General features: G+C 49.0%; 1 protein-coding gene across 1 annotated transcript in view; it reads left to right on the forward strand.

Moving 5' to 3' along the window:
* Positions 1–1,709: 1,709 nt before the first annotated feature.
* LOC113588041 (diacylglycerol kinase theta) overlaps positions 1,710–25,694 on the forward strand; it is a 24,398-nt gene continuing 413 nt past the window's right edge. Inside the window, exons 1-23 of the mRNA XM_027027062.2 lie at positions 1,710–1,806; positions 2,249–2,485; positions 7,517–7,596; positions 11,444–11,543; positions 12,778–12,863; positions 13,152–13,277; positions 14,434–14,590; positions 15,167–15,241; positions 15,399–15,499; positions 15,799–16,013; positions 17,208–17,298; positions 18,280–18,334; positions 18,882–18,943; positions 19,063–19,213; positions 20,022–20,060; positions 21,471–21,586; positions 22,200–22,351; positions 22,786–22,934; positions 23,482–23,660; positions 23,775–23,875; positions 24,246–24,392; positions 25,236–25,347; positions 25,474–25,626. Coding sequence (XP_026882863.2) covers positions 2,266–2,485; positions 7,517–7,596; positions 11,444–11,543; positions 12,778–12,863; positions 13,152–13,277; positions 14,434–14,590; positions 15,167–15,241; positions 15,399–15,499; positions 15,799–16,013; positions 17,208–17,298; positions 18,280–18,334; positions 18,882–18,943; positions 19,063–19,213; positions 20,022–20,060; positions 21,471–21,586; positions 22,200–22,351; positions 22,786–22,934; positions 23,482–23,660; positions 23,775–23,875; positions 24,246–24,392; positions 25,236–25,347; positions 25,474–25,626 — 2,667 coding nt within the window. The 5' untranslated portion in view covers positions 1,710–1,806; positions 2,249–2,265. The remainder of the gene's footprint in view (positions 1,807–2,248; positions 2,486–7,516; positions 7,597–11,443; positions 11,544–12,777; positions 12,864–13,151; positions 13,278–14,433; positions 14,591–15,166; positions 15,242–15,398; positions 15,500–15,798; positions 16,014–17,207; positions 17,299–18,279; positions 18,335–18,881; positions 18,944–19,062; positions 19,214–20,021; positions 20,061–21,470; positions 21,587–22,199; positions 22,352–22,785; positions 22,935–23,481; positions 23,661–23,774; positions 23,876–24,245; positions 24,393–25,235; positions 25,348–25,473; positions 25,627–25,694) is intronic.

Genomic DNA, 25,694 nt, shown 5'->3' on the forward strand with positions numbered 1-25,694 from the left:
TTTATGTCTCTAATGTTTTGTGTGTGTGTCTGTGTGTGCTACTGCATTTTGTTACTGTATAAAATATTCTTGCGTAGAAAGACAAGGATACAAACATAAACTGAGATACACAAATAGATTGAGATGTTGGAATCAGACCATCTTTATTTATATATAATATATACATTGTGTGTGTGTGTGTGTGTGTGTGTGTGTATATAAAAACACGACAGCAATAGCCCAAGTATTCTAATGGACTTTAATAAGGTGTAATCGCACACATTTTCTTGCTTTTTTGAACATAACTAATTCAACTTGTGGGTTAATCATCAGATGCATCAGAAATAGAAGCAGCTGCACCTTGAGTTTGTGGGACTACAGGTGAACCCTTGCTCCCTCTGGTGCATTATTGCATTAGTCAAAGTCTCTGGCCTGCCTTTTAGGTGTACTATAAATTCGCAGTATCCATTCCAATATAGCAACTGCTCTGCACACAACATTTTGTCCACCTGCAAGAACTAGCATCAGTCTCTCAGACTGCTTCATTGCCACTGACAGATGATATGACTTAATTATGAAGTGTGATGTTTCTGCTTCCTCACAGAATCAGCTTTATTTCTTAGAGTCTGTCTCACCATCCTTTCAGTTCCCATTTCTTAAATCATAAACAGTCATCTTGCCTCTGCCCTGGTTCCTCTCATTGAAAACTGCCACTCCAATTCTAAAGAAACTTGTCCTCGAGTTCACTGGTCTTAATAATTGCAGACTGATCTCTAACCTTTCTGTTCTCTTAGAAGGTAGGGACCTCACAATTACAGGCAAATATTTGATAGTGACTTGTAAGAGCCTTACGAGTGCAGTTTCCACTCTAACTGTAGCACAGAAACTGCCTTTAGCATAGTTGATGACCTCCCCTGCGCTGCTGATTCTAGTTCTATTAACTCTATTTCACGCCGATCTCCACTTTATTTTCTCATGTTCAATCTCATTTAGGATGCATGACAATGTTTTAGTCTGATGTTAGTAGGTCCTACATGACTACCAAACAGCTTTTTATTCTCATTATTAAATATCAATCTCACTGCTTGGGTTTTCTAAGGTTTTCCATGTGACTGCACGAGGCTTTTATAGATTTTGACAGTGAGTTGAAATATTGAATATCTTTTCAGCAAGCACCCTAACACCTATAATTAAAAATAATCAGTACACCTACATATACCAAACACAGTCCTATAATGCATGTTCGGTTGTGTTTTTCCATTGTGTATTGATTTATAATTTCCCAGTTCATTTATGTATTGCTGTGTGTATTTCATTATTTCATAAAGGGACACACTGCTCATAACACCCGACCTAACTCGTTAAACGAACAGCCTGTTTTGTTAAATAAAACCCGTGAGTATAATCAAACGTTAACGTCCCGAGCTGTCCGTGTTTCATTTTCCTATTTTAGATCCACCGTCCACGCTTTTTACGTGCATCTTGTCACATTTAATAGATCCTGTATTATTTCGGTGAGATGACAGTTATTTACGCATAAGACAGCTCATAATGCGCGCGCGCGTGCGTGCGTGCGTGCGTGTGTGTGTGTGTGTGTGTGTGTGTGTGTGTGTGTGTGTAAAAAGCAGACCCAGAAAGGACGTCAAAACGGAATTCCGCATTCTAAATGCAGAGCGAGTCCCGGGGAGGACGGCGAGTGCGCGCTGTGCTCCGCGTGGCGGTGTGTCGGGCGGAAGTCGCGCGGGTGTACAGAAAATCTAAGAAAGTGTAAACAAGATCAGATCAACAGAGCCGGACCTGTCGGTTACCCTGCTGTCTGCATTCCGCGTAGGTCGTTTAAACCCTGGGAGAATAATGTAGCGTTACGACACTGTGGTATATTCACCTTTACAAAAGGAATATTTTTGGAGTCCTTGGACACGACTTTTTACTGTGGGTAGACTCTAAGCCGGAGAAGGGGCATTTTAGTTTACATTTCGTCTTTACGGTCAGCTTGGGCGCTTCAGTTTTTATATTTACCTAAACGTGGTTGTGATGTTATAGTTTCCAGTCTCATGGTCTCTGGGTTCTTTCACTGAAGAGAGACATCGGGGAAGAAAAACATTTTGGCCTGAAAGAATATTTAGTTTTGCCAGGATGACTCGGCGCGGTTTAACCTAGCTGAAGCGGCTAGCTTCAGGCGAGTGACTTCCACAGACGAGGCTCTCGGAACCTGTGGACTGGGAACTTGCTTTGGTATTTTGTAAATTCGCGTTTCTGTTCGGAGCAGAGAGGTTTGAATACACCATGGCAGACAGCGGGCGAGGGAGGCACGAGAACCCGGGAGAAAGCCCTAGCGCGAGCCCCGGGTCCGGGACTAAAAGGGTCCAACAGTCGCCGGGTTGTCGCGCCAAGTACCAAGTCAGCGCCCCTGGACACTGTTTCCGTAAAGTGACTTTGACCAAACCAACGTTCTGCCACCACTGCAGCGACTTTATCTGGGGACTAGTAGGATATATTTGCGAAGGTATGATATGGATTTCTAAAGTGTGTGTTTCTTGTTGACAAGTGCGTGCATGCCTGCAAAAGCCTATCCCGGTGTAACGTTATCGCCTCGTGACGTGACTTTTAGACAAGGCAGGTCAAGAGTTAATGGTTTATCATATGCAGTATCCCAGTGGAATACACTGTATTTTATCCCACAACAAATAAACAGCTAACCTGTGCGTTCAAATAAACCGGCAGTACTTATGCTGAACGTAGCTAGTCGTTTTGCATAGGTAAAATGTGATTTTGCGGTACTATTCCACCCTTTCAAAGTAAGAAATGACTGTGCGCGCGCGTGCGCACGTGTGCGCGAGTGATGCTACGTTTCTCTGAGCGGAGGAAGAGAATGTGCTGTCAGATGATGGACAGAGAAAGGCTATTGTCTGTTTCTAGGGATCAGGTGGTGAACAATGAGTGTTCTCTCTCTCTCTCCCGCTCTTTGTTGTTCTCACTTAGACTCAATGTTATGTCTAACTATCTGTCTGTATATCTGCCGCCCTCTCTATTTCATTCCTTCTGTGTGCCTGCCTGCCTTTCACTGTTTGCACAGAGAACATATTGAGTGTGCCTCTGGGAAAGGGCGCAGATTGATGTCGGTCGATTGAACGTTAGGCAGGAATCCCTAATTAGTTTGGGTGGCCAGTGTAAGGTAAGAGACAGACTGAGAGAGGGAGAGCAGTGGTTTACAATTCACTGATCTCTCTGCCAGACCGTGTGATCAGCATGTGTGCTGGCTGAATGACAAAACTGCATACATGTGAGAAAGAGAGAGAGATGGAGAACTTTGAGAAATATGCACTCTTCCTCAAGTCAATCATTTGGCAATAGATCACAACATACGTCCACATTTTCAGGAAGCCATGTGTGGTCCTTCCCAAAACCCCATTAGCAGATGAAGTCATGATTAAGCAAACAGCAGGCCACCCTACCACTAATCTGTAAAAGAGTTCTACAGCTTCTGTTGGACATCAGCCCTTAGTTCTTACTCCTGCAAAATAAATCGCTGCGTGACAACATTGACGACATCCTGATGCCATCACACTGCCTGATGCACACCAGGGCGCGTGGTCTCCTCGCCTGACCGTATGCTGCTGCAGCATGATGCATCAGAATGCATTAACATCCATTCTGCAGAGTGCAGGTGTTCCTCCAGCATAGTTGCCTGCCATCCAGTGGAACAGCGTTCCAGTGGAACACAGTGGATGCGAATGGAAAGACTAAAACTGTCGGTTCTAGGGGTCAGATGTATATAACTGAAAAGGCTCTCTGGTGTTAGCCTTCCGTGCGCTAACCTGAGTGAGGGGGGTGATACAGACAGGGCAGGTCTGCGTGAATCCTGGGCTAACTGTGTCCATCCCATATCTTGTGGTGTGACGATTTCAGTGGGTCAAAGAAATACATTTTTCCCAAGCTTCCCGGAGCGTGTGTTCATACGCCTGTGCATGCCTCCGTTTGCTGAGACTCCAGCAGACACCATGGCCAAACAAAACCCCTTCAGCAGTAGATCGCTGGACAGATTCCATATGTTTCCCTTTAAGCTCGGCAGGGATACCTGGATAATTGGATACCCGGAATGCAAAGCTCAGATTTGAGTACCTGTCCTAATGGCCCGCGGCTGTGATAGACGGCGAACGGAGAGAGAGGCACCCTGAGCGGAAAGGCCACTCCTTAGCGGAGCTGATGGAGTCGGCCTTAAAAGCACTCCTCTACCTCGGCGTGTTCCGAGAAGGCTCAGAGACACTCTGGCTCTGTCTGGCATAGCGAAATACAGTCGATGTGCATTTCAAGCACCTCTTGGGTGCCATCGTAATCGCATTTCATATTGACTTAATGTATTATGAAGATCCATGTTGTTTACATGAGCTCTGTGCTATATAAATTTGTTGATAAGGACGCTTCCTTTTGGATACCCAAGAACTGGGCGCAGCTATCTTGCCCTGGAGGGCCCCTATGAGAGGATTTAGTCCATGCTTACATGGACAACAAGGATATGGCCTGAACCTCAACAGCCAGTGAAGCCTCGTATCTACACCTCCAGGCAGGAATTTCAGATAACAGGTCCTTCTTTCATGAGAAACCCAAGTAAGAGGGAGGCCCGTCTGCACGTTCTAACGTCCAACCTCCGGCTCATTTCACAAGTCTTTTACCTGCGATAACTGTCATGGTGGTTAGTGGAGTGTAGAGCAGTAAGAGCTACTGTGTTTCTTCGTGGACAGCCTTATCTCTGCCATTCACTGACATGCCTGTATGATTCAGATAAGAGCCTTCTATAACCTGATGGGTGACTTATTGCACTGGGCAATCAGATAAGGCTGGCATAAGCCAGCAAGTGTGAATAGCTGTAGGAAGCTTGTGTGAGTAGCAGTCAACAAGGACGAATAGAGTTACACACACAGTCCGTGTCATTCCACTTAGGCCCATGTTTCGTATTCCATAGACATATCTAAGGAGAGTTTATTTCCAGTCCATTAAACACCATTAAAGTACATTTATGAGGACATTTTTCATATTGTACTTCGCTGTGCTATATGATTCTGCAGCTGACTTGGAATAAAGTGCAGAATTTAATTCGGGCAAAACTCAGGCAACCTTGGACCCTCCACGACTCATGGGGCCCTCGCTGAGACCTCAGAACAGAGGGCGTGAGGGGGTAGGGCCACGGCCAAACTTGATGACATTGCCTGAGCTGTGCTCCCACTGGGGCACCGCTGAGGGTCTCTGAGGGCATGGAGCATTTCCTGGAGGGGGTTAACAGACAGGACAAGTGTCCCACTAACCAAGATGATCAGGTTCCCAACAGCTGCAAACAGCCGCCTTCTCCTAGCTGGACCACCACAGTTTGGCGCAAAGTGACTAATCTGGCTTGCATTCTGAAAGCGGCCGATTTGGCTTCTCCATCCCAGGCGGCTGTGACGATCAGTTTGGAGTGCCCGTGGGGTTTGAATAGGGTCGAGATATGTGCCGTGCTCCCTGGAGGTTTGAGAACATCCTTGCTTGGCAAGCTGTGGATGCTGGCGCGCGGCGAAAGTCTCGAGAGGGATCGTGTCAGCCCCTGCCAAGGAGACGGCGACTGAGTCACTGATTAGCTGATGGGAATGTCTCCAGAGACGTGGGAGTAGAGCAGAGATACAGCTGAGAGGCGCGTGAGAGGAGAAGGCCAGCCAACCGTGGTGACTGACAGCAGATATGTTGCCAGGCAGAGCAGCGCCACACTGTGCTGCGGCAAAGTCCTGATTGACTCTTCAAGGTTGGCATGGCAACAGATAATCCAATAGAAGATGCGAGACAGCATGCTCTCGCCTGAGACCGTGAGGAATGTCTGAGAGTCTGTAAACACATGCGCACTAAAACAAATGGCCTATTATTGATTGTCTTAAATTATCACCTTTAGAAATGGGTTTCATTGGTCTGGACAGGAAAGTTCATAGAGAATATATGGCTGAACAATATTAGGGAAAAACGTCAGTATTTGAATAAAAGTACTGAATGAATTGGATTAAATAAAATAAATTAGATTGGCTGGATGCGCATTTGCATAATCTAACCTTTCTCCTTCAGTACAGCCAAGGCCGATACCGTGCTAGTATTAACAGGGCTGCACCATGTATCATTTTTAGAAGGCTGGCGCCATGCTAAGATGCCAGAGGGAAACCACATAGCTGAACTGAAGCGACAGGCGGCTCATGTGTTTGGTGATAAGTGCACGGTTTGCCTCGGAGAGCACGGCCTCTTCCTGAAACCCAGGCTTCTTCCTTTCAGCATGCTAATGGCTCTGAGGGCACGTCACGCCATGCCAGAGTAAGGGGGGAGAGAGCGCAGTTGGTCTCAAACCGGCATTTTCAATCCTGACCCGTTGGTATCTTGCCGTTCTAGTGATCAGCTCGCTGCTCTTTTGTTCTTGGTGTTTGATTCCATAGCAGCCCTGTTTTTTTGTGGCGTAAAAGTGGATTTTCCAAGGATGCATCTGAAAGTAGCTCTGGATAAGAGCGTCTGCCTGTATGGCTGCCGGTAATCCATTGAGTGGATTTGTAATGGGAGGGAAAACGCTGCCATGCGATGGCCCGGTTTACCAGTGTCCTGATGATCAGTGAGCTAGGCCCGGTTCGATAAATGTTTGACACTGAAATGCTTCGCGAAAGAAATGTGACACGTTTATTAATACAACACGTCATGCTTAGTTTTAAAGAGACTATTGTGGGGTGTTTTGTTTTTTTGTTTTTTTCCCCCCCCTTGTGGACGTTGGTAACGCATCTCATGGACAGTGTCTTTATGAGGCACTGAGAGCAGCTCAAACCAACAAGCCCACTTCCTGCCTCAGAGGAGGATACAAAACCTGTGTGTGTGTGTGTGTGTGTGTGTGTGTGTGTGTGTGTGTGTGTGTGTGTGTGTGTGTGTGTGTGTGTGTGTGTGTGTGTGTGTGTGTGTGTGTGTGTGTGTGTGTGAGCTACTGTCCTTGCAATGTGGCCACTGCGTGTGCGGCTTTGACAACTGTCCACCCGAGAACGTGCATCAGCGTCACTGTCTTCATCTGTGCTCTGTCTCACATCCCAATAATGCCATTAACGTCATCGGTCTCTCGCTGAGACATGAACAAGCCTCTCACTGAGATATAAAGAAGGCTTTGCAGTGGCTGTACACGTGAGCCTTTTACCAAGATGGCTTTGCTTGAGGCGAGTTTTTTGAGACTGAGGACGGCATGGCGACATTGTCGGGCTGATGTGAAGGAGGATAAACTGCCTGTCTTGGTCTTCTCATCCACTGTAGCCTTTCTGGCTGACGCTGGAGTAATGGCCAGCCTACAAGGACGAGGGTCAACCTTGTGGTACACTTGTTTTCACACTAGGCTGTGACTCGCTCCCTTTCGACTTTGGCTGGTTGTTTGGTGTGAGTGCAAATGCATGCTTTTGTGTGTGAGTGTGAGTAGTGTGTGAGTGTGAGTAGTGTGTGTGTGTGTGTGTGTGTGTGTGTGAGAAAAGTAACAGACTCTCTGTACTTGTCTCTCCCTCTGCAGTATGTAACTTCATGTCCCATGAGAAGTGTTTGAAGCTTGTGCGGACTGTGTGTTCCTGCCTGGCCATGACTCTCGTGCGGGTGAGTGTGTCACACAGCTCAGCTGCTATTTCACTTAGACAACCCACCACGACATACTACAACTCACTACAACCCTTCACGACTCACTACAACCTGCTACAACATGCTACAGCCCACTACAACATACTACAATCCGATGCAACTCACTGTAGCCCCCTGCTGCTCTCTACAGCCCACTAGGACCCCTGTAACCCGCGCTTTCCCACACTAGGCGAGACAACGCTGTCACTGCGCTTCGTTTAGCCATGTTAATGTACCCAGAGAAAAGCACAGAGAACATCCTCTCATCTTCTCCAGTAAACAAGGAATAACAGGGATGTGGCGGGCGCAGCGAGAGCGTTTGATGTCCGGGGCCGTCAGGGCCTAGTTTTTCCCAGCCCAGATTAAGCCTAATCCTGCGCTATGAATCACTGTCAGCAGAGGATCACAGTTGTCGGAGTAATTTAATTCAACACGGGGGCCAAATCTGCCTGAGGAAAAGCAGTCTCTGATTCGGTCACGGCCTCCTGCATTGCCCTGCACCACTGCAGAGAGCACCGGAAGCAGACAATGGCCAAACGTGCATGCGCATCTCAAAATCCGATGACCCTGGAACTTGGTTCTACCCTGGTTCGTGGATCGCCCCCTGCTCCCGTGGTGGTGTCGCCCGGCCGAGAGTCCGATTCAAATATCCGTTCGAGAGCATGTGCTGGACCCACTTTGTTTGCAGTAAAATAAAATAACTGTGTAATAAAACTTTATTCTATGGTTTTCGATGTCCAGTGACTCGTGAACTATAATACTGCGGTAGAAACTGCAGAAAGAGCCTGAACTCCTCAGAGTGTTTTAAAAGCTGGTTGGGAGGTCTAGTGCGTCGATGCGGCAGAGGGCTGAGGGAGAGAGGAAGAGAAGCGCCTCTTAGCAGTGGGTGTGGCTGAAAAACTCGAACTCAGTGATTAGGAGAGTTTTTATATGTCATAGTTTTGGCCATATAATGTATTTGTTGGACTTACCTTGCAGAGAAATGCAAGCAATTATAGAATGCATTATAGCAGTTTAAATAAGGGAACTGTCTGAGGCTCTAACTGTTAATCTTTTGATCTGCTACTGTTAAAAAAACATGACATGGTGGAAATACACCTCTGCCACTCAGACTTTCTGCAGGGAAATCATTTTGTCTTTGTCCTTGTGTTGTCACTTCGAACGCGTAGTAGTACAGCAGTAGAGTAGTATATTGAAATGAGAAGTGAAGTTTTTTGTTTCTCATCGCAGGTTTTTGCCCAGAACAACCTCCTACATTGTTTTTATTAAATAAACAAACAAAGTAACAACATCACAAAAGGGGACCTTGTGCAAAATAAGGTGATGTAGGGGAAGGGAGTCCATGCTTTCCTCTCCTCATGGTTTTGCATGAACCATTACAGTCGAGCTTAGAATGGCCCAGGACAGGAAACAAGGTCACTTCCTGTCGGATGCCCAGCAGTCTACTGTAAGGAGTCTCATGTGAGGGCAGGTGCCAGAAAGGAAATGTCCCCTTTTCAGCTACGACACTGGCGGCTGCAAGAGCCAGCTCAAGGACACATGCCACTCGGAAGGTGTGTGTGTGTGTGTGTGTGTGTGTGTGTGTGTGTGTGTGTGTGTGTGTGTGTGTGTGTGTGTGTGTGTGTGTGTGTGTGTGTGTGTGTGTGTGTGTGTGTGTGTGTGTGTGTGTTCACTCGCTCTTGTGCATGTGTCTGTTAGTGAAATGGCACCGAGGGAGACGACAACCGCTGGAGTCCCAGTCACCATAGCGACAGCAAAGACAAAGGCCGCTGTTTTGACAGGCCTCACAGGAGCGGTTTCCACGGCGCCTGCCTTGCCGCGCGCCTTCCTGTTAGGGCCGTGCTCTCTGTGTTCACAAGCATCGGTCGCGCTTCCGTCCCACAAACGCACTCTCCCCCACACCCTCTCTCTTTCGCTCTCACAAATCAAATCAAATCAAGTGTACTTGGTTAAAATATCTGTTGCCAAAGCAATACACTATATGTAAATGTAATATTAATATGCAAATGAGTTAAAGTTTTTAGAGAATAAGAAATAAGTTTTTTAAAAATTTAGTAGAACATTGGCATGAGTGAACAAAAACACAAAACAATGAAGTAAAGAATAACTGTAAATAAGGAAAGAACAGTCTGAATTAGGTTACAGTCAAAATAATCGTAAATGATCTCTTATAGTGTTTTCTCCAATCTTGTTCTGCTAAATCTACCGTTTCCGTGTTTGCTCCCAGTAATATTTTCCGTTTTTTGTATCAGTCAGTGTGGGGAAGGTGGGGATATGGTTAGTAGTTCTGTCTCCCCTGACAGGCAGTGGGTGCAGGTCCTGTCCTCTCTTGCCAGCTTTCTCGGTGTCTTCTCTCTTTCTCTCACTTGCCCTCACCATATCCTTTCTCTTTCTCCATAGCTCCCTCTTTCTCCATTTTTTTCTTCTTCTTCTCTCTCTCTCTCTCTCTCTCTCTCTCTCTCTCTCCACTTCCTTGGCTTTTTTTACATTCTTCATCCTACACCAGTGACTAATCCCCCAGCTTGTGTGCATGGGGGCCAGTTACCTGGATCTGCTTCAGCAAATGTCACAGCCTTTCTGGACTGAATATTAACGCAAGTCCCCCTGTGGCTCAGGCCCCGTGTGCCGCCCCTCCGCTCCGTGTGCCGCCCCTCCGCTCCGTGTGCCGCCCCTCCGCTCCGTGTGCCGCCCCTCCGCTCCGTGTGCCGCCCCTCCGCTCTGTGTAAGTGTCATGAGAAAATTAGTGTCTTAACGTTTTTTCATATGTATACGCATATGCACATTCTGCAGTAGTTAATGCATATTTGGCTTCAAAATCTAGCAAGCAGGTGTTGGGGAGGAAAGGGTTAAAGCCAGCTCTGTGCACACACATACCGCCGTCAATGGAACACTGGACAAGTCAACACAGGATGACATGCAGCTTGACAGGAAGCTCTTGCAAAGTATCTTGACCTGTGTGAGATGATAAAGCAGAGAATATTTTGATCCCTTCTACCCCCCCCCCCCCCCACACACACACAATATCCAGTGTGGGTGAGGGACAGGGGCACATTTTACTGTCTGTGATAAAGCCTGGTTGAAATGGGCAGGAATGTATAGGTTTGTTTAAAGTCTTAGTAACCCTGTTTCTTAACCCTGCACGCCCAGTGTAAAGGAGCAAAAGGCGTTGCTCCTCACACACACACACACACACACACACTCACACACTCCTATCTCTCAGCCAGCAGGGTTTCTGAGGTTACTGATGATGTTCTCCAGTTTTGTTTTGCTCCATAAACTCTTAGTTAAAGTGTGGAGAAGCCCTTTACCAAGCCCTTCCCCAATCCACTCAGAGAGAGAGAGAGAGAGAGAGAGAGAGAGAGAGAGAGACTGACTATTATTTGAACTATTATTGTCATGCCTCCTATTTGCATAAGCAAAATCGTACCTGGTATAGTCATGCCAAAAAAGCTTCCTTGAATTGAAATGAGAGCGCGAGAGAGAGATGGCCCAGTCTAATACTACCACACTTCAGTAGAGTGCCTGTGATTCATCCCTAATAACTCTGGATTCAACCCACGGCCAGCCATGGCACCCACCAGCCTGTGAGAATTGTGCTAGCACTCGGTGTCCGCCAGACCAGATCACTCCAGAACGCGTTCCGTGTCACACCCGTGGCCCTGACTTGCAGGCAGGTCAGAAATAAACAAAGCCCAGTCTCAAGGACCATCCCACAACCCAGAGGCGAGCAGCGCAGTTTTCTTGTTAGGAAAACCTCTGCAAAACTCTTGCGTTAGGACCCGCACGTGTTAATGAGAGACGGCAACATACTCGTGTGTTTCTGCAGGTTCCTGTAGCCCACTGCTTTGGGCCGGCTGGTCAGAAGAAGCGGTTCTGCTGTGTGTGTCGGAAGAACCTGGAGGGGACACCAGCCCTTCGCTGTGAGGGTAAGTGAGCGCATGAGTGAGCGCGTGTGTGCGCGCCTTATAGATGTAGACTCTGGAGTGGTGGTAAAGTGATGGTGGTATTAGACTGTTCAGAGTGATTACTTAGAAATCACAGCCCTACACTGTCATCATTGCAGACGTGTCCACTCTTTTGACTGACACCAACGCTTCCTCGTACCTCCTCCTGTTCCTGAAAGCACTGGGACACATTCCTGCGGGAATTTCCAGCCTTTCATGCACCATCCCTGTCACATTCCGAATCATAGCAGACCCGCTTTGCCGACGTGAGCCGCGTCTGAGGCGGCATCTCGCCCTGCCCAAGGCACCGAACCATGTTTCCGTCCACTGGTGGCGTTCACATTTACAAAAGTGCAACCGAACCAGACTTGCCAAGCAGTCGTTTTATGACCGGAAGACTCCAGCCAAACTCTGCCTGCCTGAACACCATTTTAGCCGTACACACAGGTTCACACGAGGCGAGCTGAGCCGAGGGCAGTTCTTATCGAGCTACGGAGCAGCTCACGTCAGCAAGAAGGATGATGAGGTCTGTGACAGCTCGAGAGCAGACCAGCGGCCCCCTGGCTCAGACCTGAGCAAACGTAGCCAGCGTGAAGTCTTTCTACCATATCGTTTCTGCGATCAGCGAAGCAACGGCACGTTTCACCTCACACTCGTCTTTTCTTTCTCTCTCTCTCTCTCTCTCTCTCTCTCTCTCTCTCTCTCTCTCTCTCTCTCTCTCTCTCCTACTGCTTGGATTCCCTTTCTTGCCTCCCGGCTTGATGTAGAGCCGCTGTTGCCATGGCAACGCAAGGTGGCCTTTTTCAGGGGCCAATTTCTAAGAACTGGGCTGAAAAGGAAGACGACGACTGCCTCACGCTCTCTCCTTCTCACCCGCTCTCACGTGCACGCCTGTTCTCAGTCTCTTGTTCGGCCACCTTCCAGCTCCCGTTCCCTTTCTGTCTCCTTTCTGTCTCATTCCTCCCTGGTTTAGCTCACTTAAACAGGGAAGAGGAGTCCACACAGGGGCGTTTGGAGTACTGACAGACCCCATCGTGTGCGCTCAAAATGGAGTCCCACATAGCAGCAGTCACCGTTGTCTGAAACTGAATCCAGTCAGTAAGGGAAAGCTCTCTGTGTATGTGTCTGCAGTTGCTGAAATATTAAAGTGCTTGTGTGTGTGTGTGTGTGTGTGTGTGTGTGTGTGTGTGTGTGCGCGCGCTTGCACGTCTTACAGTTTGTGAGCTACACGTGCACAGCGACTGCGCCCCGTTCAGCTGCAGTGACTGTCGTGTGTGCCACCAGGACGGTGGAGAGGACTGCGTGAGTGTGAGAATGGCCTCGCTCACAACACCCCACACCCCCCCCCCGACTGTAAACGTACCTTTTAAGCTCCGTGTCCAACACCCTCAGTGCCACACCCATTAGCTCCCTCAATTTCATACTGATAAAGACGTTACCCAATCCAGAGTATTGATTAGTTTATTTCTAAGTTTAAGATGACACCCAAGGTAAACGTAGAGCCCTGTTCTGTATCCCATGTCCTTTTTATGCAACCCCCTATCGGGTGTATATATTAATCATCATGGCGTATTGACCTTTGACCCCCAGGAAATGTACCACCACCATTGGCGGGAGGGCAATATGGCGTCAGGCGCACGGTGTGAGGTGTGTCGTCGCACCTGCAGTTCCTCCGAAGTCCTGGCCGGCATGCGCTGTGAATGGTGCGGACTCACGGTAAGCTCCACCCCTCCTCTACTGTGGCCATTTTGCCACGCCCCCTTGTCTTAAGTAGCCCCTCCCTCTGTGGAGGTATTCAGCAAAAGGTCAAAGCAGGCCGTTGTTCAATGGCTCCCCAGGACAGCGAAAATGACTGGATTGAATCTATGCCTCGCTGCAAGTCAATGAATTATTAAATATGTGCAATTCAGCAATCAGAATTCAGAATTCACCCATTTGTTTATATAGCTGAATTCATTAAACCTGCAGCCCGGTTGTGTAGTGTCCTCGGGCTCCTGTCACTTAATTGTGTGTCACAATGGCGCCGGCCTGGTAATGGCTGATTAATTTATTCTACGTGGCAGCGGTCTATTTCTGGCCACTGCGTTTCACATCCTCTCTACTCGCTCCTTCGTAACGCAACACCATGCGTACGTTGTGGCTTCTGCCAGCCTATGGGCAGCGAGGGGAGAAATTGTGCTAGCCGTTTCTGAGTCTGTAACGCGGGGGTAGTGTCACCCCGCAGCAGACGAGGACGCTTGCTTGTCGCCCCCTCCCAGGGAGTCGGAAGGGAGCGGAGATGCAAAGCCTGGTGCTTGCCTCCACAATGACTTCCTCATCTCAGCAGTGGGGGAGGTGTTCTGTTTGGACCAGAATTGTGATTTGTCCCATTTCTACTCTCTATTGCACAATCTCTCTCGCTGTCTTTCACGCTCTCTCTCACTCACTCGCGCGCGCGCACACACACACACACACACACACACACACACACACACACACACACACACACACACACACACACACACACAGTAGTGAGTAGAATGACCACGTTAAAGGATGTTTTTATGAAACGTCCTTCAGCCGTATGCACTGAAAATGGTGCTACTAACACCAAGGTCACGGACTCATTTCCCAAAGAGCACACACAAAATATATCAGTCACGCTGGGTAAGAACGTTTACTAGGCAGAGGAAAGATCTGTGTTCATCCAGTCAGGGTCTACAGAGCTAATTTGACATTTCTTTAGGTTAGTAAGTACATTTATTGTTTACATCACATTTTCTCTAGAGCTGTCCGTTTCTGCAGGCACATATGCCAATTCAGCTCTGCATGCTGCTGCTGACGTTGTCGACGTCATTGTGCGTGTGTGCGTGCGTATATGTGTTGTTTGCAGGCACACGCGTCCTGTTACATAACCGTTCCTGTGGAGTGCAGTCTGGGTCGCCTGTGCCGTATGACCCTTCACCCCAGCTGTGTGCGCCTCTGCTCACGCAACTTCAGCAAGATGCACTGCTACCGCATCTCGGAGCCCCTGCAGCAGGGCGAGCTGGGTAATGCACACTGAATCTCCAGGGGCTTGGGTTCCTGCTCCCCTTGTTCCGTTTGACGGCGCCATCGCCCTTTGAGTGCCCTAAAGGGGAAGTTCAGCCAACGGCACGGTCAGAAGATTCATTTTGGGTCTCTGTGCTCATGTCTGTTTGCCATCAATAACCTTAGTCAAGTTTATTTACAGAACACATTTAAAACTGCATATGTTGATCAAAGTGCTGTATGACAAAGTTCTTTGAAGCATACAAAGAGACAACATCAATAAAATAACTCGGGGTGGAGGGAAAAGTAAACCGGACATGCCATAGAAGCTCAGTCAGTACATCATACACAAAAAAATATCACATATTTTGGCCTGACTGCTCTCTTTATTTTTAGTTGTGTTGTGCCGTTAAACTTTTTTTCCCCCACTCAGATGTCTCTCTAGTTTTGACTGTGAGATGTTTTGAGACGCTGGAAGATTTCTGATAATGCCTGCTTTTTTGCTCCACACACCTCCCACACCCTGGTAGCGCCTCCAGGTCTTTTCCTTTTTTTCCCTCTCTCTCTTGGCGACTGACGACTTCTCTTCCGCGTAGACAACCTGGATGACGTCGATGTCCCGAGCCCAGCAGCACCAAAGGAGAACCAGTCTTCCACCTCGTCGGATACCGGTAAGCGTGCCCCAAATGCAAAAATTGAGCGTTCATGATGGCTTTTGAGTACATTTTAGAAAAATGACAACTCATTACCGGTAAACACCCCCCACCCTGAAGTAGCCAGTTCTGCTGTTTCCCGTAAAGGCTAAAGAATGTCCTCTTCCTGCTGCAGGGAAGCAAACTCTCAAAGTATTTGACGGAGATGACGCTGTGAAGCGAAACCAGTTCCGGCTGGTCTCCATACCTCGCGCTACCAAGAAGGAGGAAGTAGTGGTGAGGTTCCGTGCCACCCCAGTAACATAATGGTTAACGTCACACATGACCTCATGCAGGAAGTAAGTGGCAAAAGTGTCAGGTCACCTCCAGATTATGATTCATGATTTTAGAGCTTGGGCTATAAAATATGCACCGCCGTCGGTATTTTTAGCCCGAGAGGACAGCTGTCATTATGACGAGGGGTGTTTCAGATTACACCCGTACACGGCGCAGGTCATCGCGGCATTCCCGCTCCCATGTCATTTCCGTCACACTTCTCAAGAGTCCCGCTTTCGCCCCCACCCCCTCTGGGACAGGAAGCGGCACTGAGGGCCTTCTACGTGGCCAATGAGCTGCAGGAGTATGTGCTCGTGCCGTACACGCCGCAGGGCCTGCTCACCGACGACATCATCAACCGCAACGGCGCACCCGACAACAAGGGCGTGTTTAAGGATAGCTCACAGGAGGCGTGGCTTCTCCGAGCCAAGCCCCGGGAGACGGAGCAGCTGAAGGTCTATGTTGGCTCGCTCAAGTGAGTGATTTTTGGGCACGTTCATTCGTTCATTCATTTGTTTGTTTATTCATTTAGACCAGGAAAAAAAACCCACAGAGGCAGAACATTGACTTTCATGTACAGTCCAGCAAAAACACACACATATTTCCACAGGAAATGCCCACATAACTGAGAAGAAGTTCAATTTTATTTATAAAAACGTCTGAGGCAAAAGCTAATTCCTCTGTGGATAGAAATCCCATTTTAAGTGCTTTCAGCATCCAGGCCATGCAGAACGGAATAGGGAACGTGGTGTCGCATTAAAAAGGCCGATGTGAGGCACGAATGCTGGGACCATTGCGCTCCCCCCGGTGTCTGTGTCACATGTTCAGGAAGCTCGGACATCTTTCTGGCCCAGACACCTCGCCCCGCTGATTGGCATGCTTCTGGCCCTGCCTCCCGTGCCTTCACGACGGAGTGAGAGACAGGGCCTCTGCTTTTATGGTTTTTGTTTTTTTTATTTTTGTTTTTTGTTACGAAGGAGGCCAAATCCTAGGCAGGCATGAGGAGGAGGTGAGCCTCCGCCCTGAAGGAGAGCACCTTCCTCTCAGGACTTTTTAGTAGCTCAGTCATATGCCTGTTCTCCAGAATAAGCCACTGGACATTTTTTCCAAACGGTACAGAGACAAAGGATTACAACGGTGCCACACAAGGAAGGGTGTGTACAGATGCCATTGAGGACACACTTAACTCGTCTGATAGCGTGACGCTGTTGTGAATGTTGCTATGGCGACATGAGAACACACACACACACACACACACACAGACAGACAGAGAGAGCAGTGATGGTTACCCTTAGACGCAGTTGGCGCGCTATGATGAAGGGAGGTATCGCGTGAGCTATTTTATTTTCTTGTAACTGTGGAGCAGTGCACAAGGGCTGGTGGGTCGCGCACTACAGAAGCAGCTTACAGGTGCATACATACCTGCGGCTCCCCCAGTGGGCGTGGGCCCACTTCTCTGGCCGATCACTCCGTTACGAGTGTGCTGTGCACATTTTATTCACTGCACGCTGTGAGCCGTCGTTTGTCTGTGTGCGCGGCTTCGTTACAGCACTGTACAGGAGCGTCAAAGGAAGGCTCACATGAGCCGTGGATTAACGGCAAACTTGTTGCCCAGAGTCCTCACAGAAGCTTGTGTGTGTCTGTGTGTGTGTATGTGTGTTTTTACCAGGGTTGGTGTTACTTATATATCCACCAGTGTTGGGAAAAGCAGTACAGTGGACTCTGTCATTAAAGAATTACTCACTCAGCTTATCAAACAGGTACACTTCCTGTCTGCTCCATCTCATACCCACACCCATCTCCATCTCATACCTACACCCTACAGCACTCCTACACACATGCACATTCCAGCACTACTACACGCAGTTCACAACAAAATGACATATTAAGGAGGCCACACATTATTAGTGTCCCGTATACATTTACATTTATGGCATTTAGCAAACGCTAAAGTGCTTTGCCATCTACTACTAGACTCCATCCTATCCAGTACAGTAGGCCAGAGTCACAGATAGGGTTGTGTTAGGATACTGCTAGATACAGGAGTCAGTGCTGATACCTAGAGTTACAGAATGCCAAACAGCAACAAGTGCAATACCAAACAAAACGTTTTAGTAAGGTTTGTTTAATCAATGGTAATGTACTATATTTATATTATATGTTCTCTCCTCAGAGAGCAGGCATTATCCAGAATGTTTTGCATAAGTACACAGCAGGCACATTTCAATGCCGAGACCCAAACGCATGTGACACAGTGGCCACGTTTTGCATCGCGAAAGAATTAAATACTGAAACATTTATATCGATGAAATAAACCTGCTTTTTGCCTGGGGAAGGAGCACGCGCTCAGCCCTGTGGGTTCCAGCCTGCCTGCTGTGGTTAGCGTCTCTCTGGCACGGGGCTGGGAGTAACCACCCAGTAAACTCTTGAGCTGTGTTTGTACACGGTTTCATGGTCAAATATGAGTCGTGGCGTGGTCAGTCAAAGAACTTATGGGCACAAAAATCGTAATGTATCTAAAAAGGTAAAATAAAAAGTGTAACGTATCACACACCCACCCAGGAAGGCTTGTATGTTTAGTAACATGGCAGCTATAAAAAATACTTCTGTGTTGTCTTCTTGTAGGGTTTAGCTGAAGTGTGTGTGTGTGTGTGTGTGCGTGTGCGTGTGCGTGTGCGTGTGCGTGTGCGTGTGCGTGTGCGTGTGCGTGTGCGCGTGTGTTTGTTTTAAAATGGCTTCAGGATGAAAACCCTGCAGACTTTAACCTCGTGGAAGTTTTCATGGGCAGCAAACAAGGTACGAAACAGGACTCTCTTCCTTTTTTTTTTTTTTTCAGACTCCTTAAAGCAAGTCTACTGGTCTGGCATCAGTTTTTACTCATCAGGCCCCAACTGAGGGAGTCAGATATGTATAGAAATGGCTGATCCTAGATCTACGCTGTTTGATCAGGCAGTCTTGAGGAACGTTATCCATTTGGTTATCCATATTCTGCTTTGTAGGCTGTTAGTGTATGAGTGTTAGAAGCAGGGTGGCGTCTGTCAATAATCTGTGTGTCTGCTCCCTTCTGCAGTCATGGAGTCCAACTCTGTTTCTTCTCTTTACATTGTTCCATAATTTCTGTTAGGCAAAGTGCTCTCGCTGAGATTACAGGTGGATTTGATTTGTGAAAGTTTTCTCTTTTGGCCAAGAGTGAGAGTATATTTTGTGTGTGTGTGTGTGTGTGTGTGTGTGTGTGTGTGTGTGTGTGTGTGTGTGTGTGTGTGTGTGTGTGTGTGTGTGTGTGTGTGTGTGTGTGTGTGTGTGTGTGTGTGTGTGTATCCTGGTGGTTGGCACTGTGTCGCAGTCCAGCGTCAGGTCCTGGCTGGCCAGGACTTCCTGCTGGACAAACTGCGGGAGATTCAGAAGGTAGGCAGGACCACCTCCACCCCGCTCTCCACACAAGCACCGCCTAGCTGCACCCATCTGCGTGTGCGCGGGGGCTGACCCAGCCACTAACTGTGTGCGTTTGCGTGCGTGCATCTCAGATCTCCCTGCGGCAGATGAGCCAGACTCGCTTCTATCTGCTGGCGAGCAGGAATCGGGTGGTGCAGGTGGAGCTGCTCCTGTGCGGCCTCCCACCACAGCTGTGCGCGGAGGAGTACAGTTCCCTGCTGCAGCAGCACCTCGCCATGAAGAGTGAGTCCGGCCTCCAGCCAACCCACCCGCTAGCGCACCGAAATAGAACTCAGACCTTCCACTAGCCTGAACCGTTTGATTTCATCACATGACGTGTGAGGCTGCGGTTCAGCACATACTCAGAAATGTCAACCGAGTTCACTTCCAGTGTGCACTATGGGGTAAATGCTGTGAGAGTGTAGGCACATGGGTCTGTCTTTATTAGTCTCTTTATCTCTTTCTCTCTCTCTCTCGCTCTCTCTCTCTCTCACGCTCTCTCATATACACACTTTCCATTACTCTCTTGATTTCACATGATCATGCACACAACCACATGCGCACGCGTGCTCAAACACACAGTCACACCCACACTCACATTCATTAAAGCTAGCAAACAGTGAAGGGAGCGAAAAATTTGAAATAAGACGCTGAAATGGAAGCCCTCGCGTCTGAAGCCATAAATCGAGCTGGGTTCTTCACTAGCCACCAGGGGAGGACGAGCTGGACTGAAAACCTTTAGTGGGTGTCTGTTTACACTTCCTAGTGAATCAAAGGGCTAATAGTCCAAAAGTCCAAGCCTTCGAAATTGTACATATAGACAATATTCAAATGAACCAGTGCTAGTGGTGTTATTGCTGCTATTATTTTCTACTTGTTATTGTACATTACTGATTATTATTATTTCGTTAGTGATACCAATGAAGTTTTGTTTTTTTTAGTATGTTCAAATGTTAAGATCAGATTTACAGTGTGTGACTAAATTGGAGAGCATTTGTAGATGGACTGCTCATGTCTCTCATCTCCCCCCTCCCCCTCCCCTGCTCTACAGGTCATTTGGTGACCATCACTCATGTGTACTCTGAACAAGGTGAGAAGCTAGTCACTCAAAATCTGTTACATTCCATGGCAACCTACAACCAGGGAAAGAAAAAAAGATAATGTGTATGAGAGAGAGAGAGAGAGAGAGAGAGAGAGGAGAGGGGGAGGGAGAGAGAGAGAGAGAGGGGAGGGAGGAGAGGAGGGGGAGGGAGAGAGAGAGAGAGAGGGGGGAGGGAGGAGAGGAGAGGGGAGGGGGAGGGAGGAGAGGAGGGGGAGGGAGAGAGAGAGAGAGAGGGGGGAGGGAGGAGAGGAGAGGGGAGGGGGAGGGAGAGAGAGAGAGGGGGGGGGAGGGAGAGAGAGGGAGGGGGGGAGAGGGGAGGGGGAGAGAGAGAGAGAGAGAGAGAGGGGAGGGAGGAGAGGGGAGGGGGAGGGAGGAGAGGGGAGGGAGAGGGAGGGAGGGGAGGGGGAGGGAGGAGAGGGGAGGGAGAGGGAGGGAGGAGAGGGGAGGGGGAGGGAGGAGAGGGGAGGGAGAGGGAGAGAGAGAGAGAGAGGGGGGGAAGGGAGAGAGAGGGGAGGGGGAGGGAGAGAGAGGAGGGGAGGAGAGGGGAGGGGGAGGGAGAGAGAGAGGGGGGAGAGGGGAGGGGGAGGGAGAGAGAGGGGGGAGAGGGGAGGGGGAGGGAGAGAGAGGGAGGGGGGGAGAGGGGAGGGGGAGAGAGAGAGAGAGAGAGAGGGGAGGGAGGAGAGGGGAGGGGGAGGGAGGAGAGGGGAGGGAGAGGGAGAGAGAGAGAGAGAGGGGGGGAAGGGAGAGAGAGGGGAGGGGGAGGGAGAGAGAGGAGGGGAGGAGAGGGGAGGGGGAGGGAGAGAGAGAGGGGGGAGAGGGGAGGGGGAGGGAGAGAGAGGGGGGAGAGGGGAGGGGGAGGGAGAGAGAGGAGGGGAGGAGAGGGGAGGGGGAGGGAGAGAGAGAGGGGGGAGGGGGGGGGAGGGAGAGAGAGAGAGAGAAGGGCCACTGTTCAGTTGTTTTGTCTCAGAAGGCAGCCATTGTTTCAAAACGGACTTCTAGTGCTACAGGACTCTATCCATTCCTACTGATTGTTATTGATTGTGCATGTAGCAGTATAAACAGCCTGCCGTGCGTGTGTGTACTTCGTAGCACAGTAGTTAAGAGCCTGTCCTCCATGCACTGATTTGGAAATGAGAGCCTTGTTACAGACACACACCTTACACACAGGGGTTAGCAGTTCCCCTCTGTCTCCCCTGCTGCTCTGCGTCACCTTGAATTTCCGTGGTGTTCTGAGACGGTCGACGAAAAAGAAAAAAAACAAAACATCAAAACAAAACTCAGAATGATCCGGTTGGACGGAGATTTCCCGATGTTAACTAACCCTGCATCTGGTGGCGTCATCATTGACCGCTGATAACATCATGCTGAGTGCTGTAAAGGTGTGTGTGTGTTGCTCAGGTGCTGTGGCGTTGCAGATCAGCTGTTTCGCAGAGGCAGAGCGTATTTACATGCTAGCCAAGGACACCTGCGTTAACGACAAGCAGCTCACTTCTCTCGTCATACCCCAGATCATGGTACGTCCCGCCCCCGCCAGTTATTCCCGGTAACCTCCATTAGCAGCAAAATCATTACCGCAACTTCCTTCCTTACCTCTTTCCTTCCTTCCCCCTCGTCTTCATGCAAGGCATTTCCTAGTTCGTCCTAGTTGGCGAACATTGCGTCTTACGTCTAAATCTGTTCTGCTGTCTAAACCATCTGCACGCCGCCTCTATCGTCAATAGATCCGTTACCCTGTTGTCTCAGTGGCATGAAGTAAGCTAGCCGCTGGGATATAGTAGTGCTATAAAATCAGCCTTTATTTTCAAGTACAAACGCAGTAGTTACTGGATTTGAAGTGACACGGTCTGGTTCTTTCCACGGACCTCAGAACTGTAGCTCATGTGGGCCTCGGTGCTGCTCCGTGACTGGTGTTAGTAATGAATCCGGTGCATGCGACAGGCTGCATGTGTAATTAACGCCAGAGCCGCTCCGCTGTGCAGTAACGGATCTCCGCGCTTAACCGATGCCCCCTAGAGGAGAGCGCGGGCACCGCAGCGCAGCGCTTGGCGCCGAATAGGGAATTTCCTCTTGCGGTGCCTCTCGCTGAGGTAGTAAGCTGTTATTTTGTCGTCTTTGGCATTCCCACAGCAAAGCAAGTTGCCCCAAGACTCATCGCCCCTGCTGGTGTTCGTTAACCCTAAGAGCGGAGGCCTAAAAGGCAGAGAGATCCTTTATGGCTTCCGGAAGCTTCTCAACCCGCATCAGGTGTTTGAGCTGAGGAGTGGTGGGCCACTGCCAGGGTGAGATCACCTGTCTGCTTCATTTACGTTGAGGTTAGAATTCAAAGGGAAAAATCTGGACATAATCTGGATACCAGCTAGCACAAACAGTTACATGAAAGTTATCATCATTACATTAAATTTATGCTCAAACAAACCTGGATAGTTAATATATCAAGGGGATTTTACTAATCTATTCATTGATCATGTTTTTAAGAATCAGATTTTGGCTCCATCAGTTTCTAATTTCCTAAAGAATTGGTGACTTAGTTGTTATCTGATTTGGAGTTGCACCTTTTGCTGGGACAATAGCCTGGTTCTCTCTCTCGGTCTCTCAATCCCCCTCTCCCTCTTTCTTTCACTCACATGCACTTGCCATCTCGCGCTCTCTCTCTCTCTCTCTCTTTCTCCCCCGCTCTCCTTCTCCCTCTCTCTCTCTGTGGTTTGTGCTGCAGCCTGCACACATTCCGGGACGTGCCACATTTCCGGATCCTGGTGTGCGGAGGCGATGGCACCGTGGGCTGGGTCCTGGGCATGCTGGAGTCCGTCCGGCACATGCTGGCCTGCCCCGAGCCGGCCATCAGCATCGTCCCCCTGGGCACAGGTGTGGCCCCACCACACCCACCACACCTACCCCACCCAGATGCTGTAGAGCGGAGTATTGGTTTAATAACACTCAGTGCTTTTTTATGGTTGAAAATTAGATTGTGTAGTCATACGTTTGTGTTGGATGATGATAAACATTCTGACTGTAATAATGATGATAATACAGCAAGTACTACAGAATTATTATAATACAATAATAATATTGAAACACTTGTGGCATTTAGCTTACTTTTTTATCCAAAGAAACCTACAGTTATGACTGAGTACAACTTGAGCAATTGAGGGTTAGGGGCCTTGCTCAGGGGCCCAACAGGTAGGGTTTGAACCCACAATCTTCCAATTACAAGGCAAGTACCTTAACCACTGAGCTACCACTGCCCTACATATTGTAATAGTATAATAGTGTAGTATAACAGTGTAATAGTATTACACTGCCCTCAGTAATACAAGCCATGTAACTGACCCCATGTAAGTAGAGTGTATCATTGTGTCACCTCCTATATATGTTTGTTTCTGTGTGTATGTTTGTGCACGCACGTGTTTAGGTAACGACCTAGCGCGTGTCCTGCGGTGGGGGACGGGCTACAGTGGTGAAGACCCCTACAACATCCTGGTATCGGTGGACGAGGCGGAGGAAGTGGAGATGGACCGCTGGACCATCCTATTGGACGCTCAGGAGATGACGGCAGACGGCCAGCACAACGGCTTCCTGGAACCTCCCAAGGTGCCGCCACGACGGCTAAGCAGTTACCTTCGACCTCCTCCTCATGAGTCCGAATACACCTAGTATAGAATTCCTCTGACCGTGTGTGTGTGTGTGTGTGTGTGTTTGTTGTAGATAGTGCACATGAATAACTACTTTGGCCTGGGCATTGACGCTGAGCTCAGCCTAGACTTCCATCACGCTCGGGAAGAAGAGCCAGGAAAATTCAACAGCAGGTGAGCGCACTACTGTTTTCTGCCCCTCCCTACTACTCCCTACACCTCACTACTGCCCCCTGCTGCTCCCGGGCCTTCACTGCTGCTCTCCAGTGCACAGTACTGCTTAATATACCTCACTGCTACACACGTGTGTTTGTGTGTGCACAAGTGTCATTTACATCACTGTGAAATTATATCTCAAAATGCATCTCACCTTTTCGGCCTGTATGTAAGCAGTGCCTATATTGGCTGTATTTATCAGAACACCCACAGAACACTGCACCCGATCCGCAAGGGCTGTTGCCCGCAGCACACAATTCTGATTGGTCAGAGAGCTCATTTGTATCACAGCCCTGTTCAGTATCAACATCAGTGTTGCTTCTCCCAGGTTCCACAACAAGGGTGTGTACGTGAAGGTGGGCCTGCAAAAGATCAGCCACACGCGTAACCTGCACAAAGACCTGCGGCTGCAGGTGGACACGCAGGAAGTGGAGCTACCTAGCATAGAGGGCCTCATCCTGCTCAACATCCCCAGGTGAGCGTGCACACACACTGACATACACACACACACACACACACACACACACACACACACACACACACACACACACACACACACACACACACACACACACACACAAACGTACGCACACCCTCATACAAATACACACACACACACACTGACATACGCACATCCCCATATGTATATACACACACACACACACACACTGACGTACACACATCCTCATACGCATACACACACCCTCATACGCATACACGCGCACACACACAATGATGTACGCACATCCTCATATGCATACATACATCCTTGCACACATACACACATGCTGATACGCATACACACACGCTCATACGCATACATACATCCCTGCACATATACACACATGCTCATACACATACACACACACACACACACACACACACACACACACACACACACACACACACACACACATCCCTGCACACATTTTCACATGCTCATACGCATAAACATATGGTCATACACACATATATACGTACATGCGTCCTTGCACGCGTACATTCATCCTCACACACATACGCACGTATGCACACTTTATTACCCACGTACCCATCTTTCACATGCTAACCCACACACACGTCCACACACATACACCCACACACCCTAGCCACATGGACAAACACATATTCGCTGAATGTGTACCACTAAATGGAAGTTCATATCATGCCATTTAAATCCACACAGATGTGTTCGACTTGTGTGGTTTTATGTGTGTGTGTGTGTGTGTGTGTGTGTGTGTGTGTGTGTGTGTGTGTGTGTGTGTGTGTGTGAGTGCGTGTGTGTGTGTGCGCGCGCACGCATTTGTGTGTTGTGTAGCTGGGGCTCCGGTGCTGACCTGTGGGGGTCGGACAACGACTCGCGTTTTGGCAAACCCAGAATAGATGATGGGATGCTGGAGCTGGTGGGCGTGACCGGAGTGGTACACATGGTGAGTTTGCCCTCCCCTCCTCTCTCTCTTTCTCTCTCTCCTTCCCTCCCGCTGTTCCTCGCAGTGCAGAGAAACCCGAGCTCACGATGATTTCAGAGTCCCTCTGTCTATCTGACTGTTTCCCAGGGTCAGGTCCAGAGTGGCCTGCGCTCGGGTATTCGCATCGCACAGGGCAGCTACATTCGCATCACGCTGACCAAGCCCATCCCCGTGCAGGTGGACGGGGAGCCTTGGATCCAGGGTCCCGGACAGGTCATCATCTCCGCCGCCGGACCCAAGGTACGAGCTGCCTAATGCCCACAAGGTCCTGTGCCACCTTAGCGCGCGATTTGAACCGCCGGAGCTGG

The sequence above is a fragment of the Electrophorus electricus genome, chromosome 1, assembly GCF_013358815.1.
Source record: "Electrophorus electricus isolate fEleEle1 chromosome 1, fEleEle1.pri, whole genome shotgun sequence".
NCBI classification, from domain to species: domain Eukaryota; kingdom Metazoa; phylum Chordata; class Actinopteri; order Gymnotiformes; family Gymnotidae; genus Electrophorus; species Electrophorus electricus.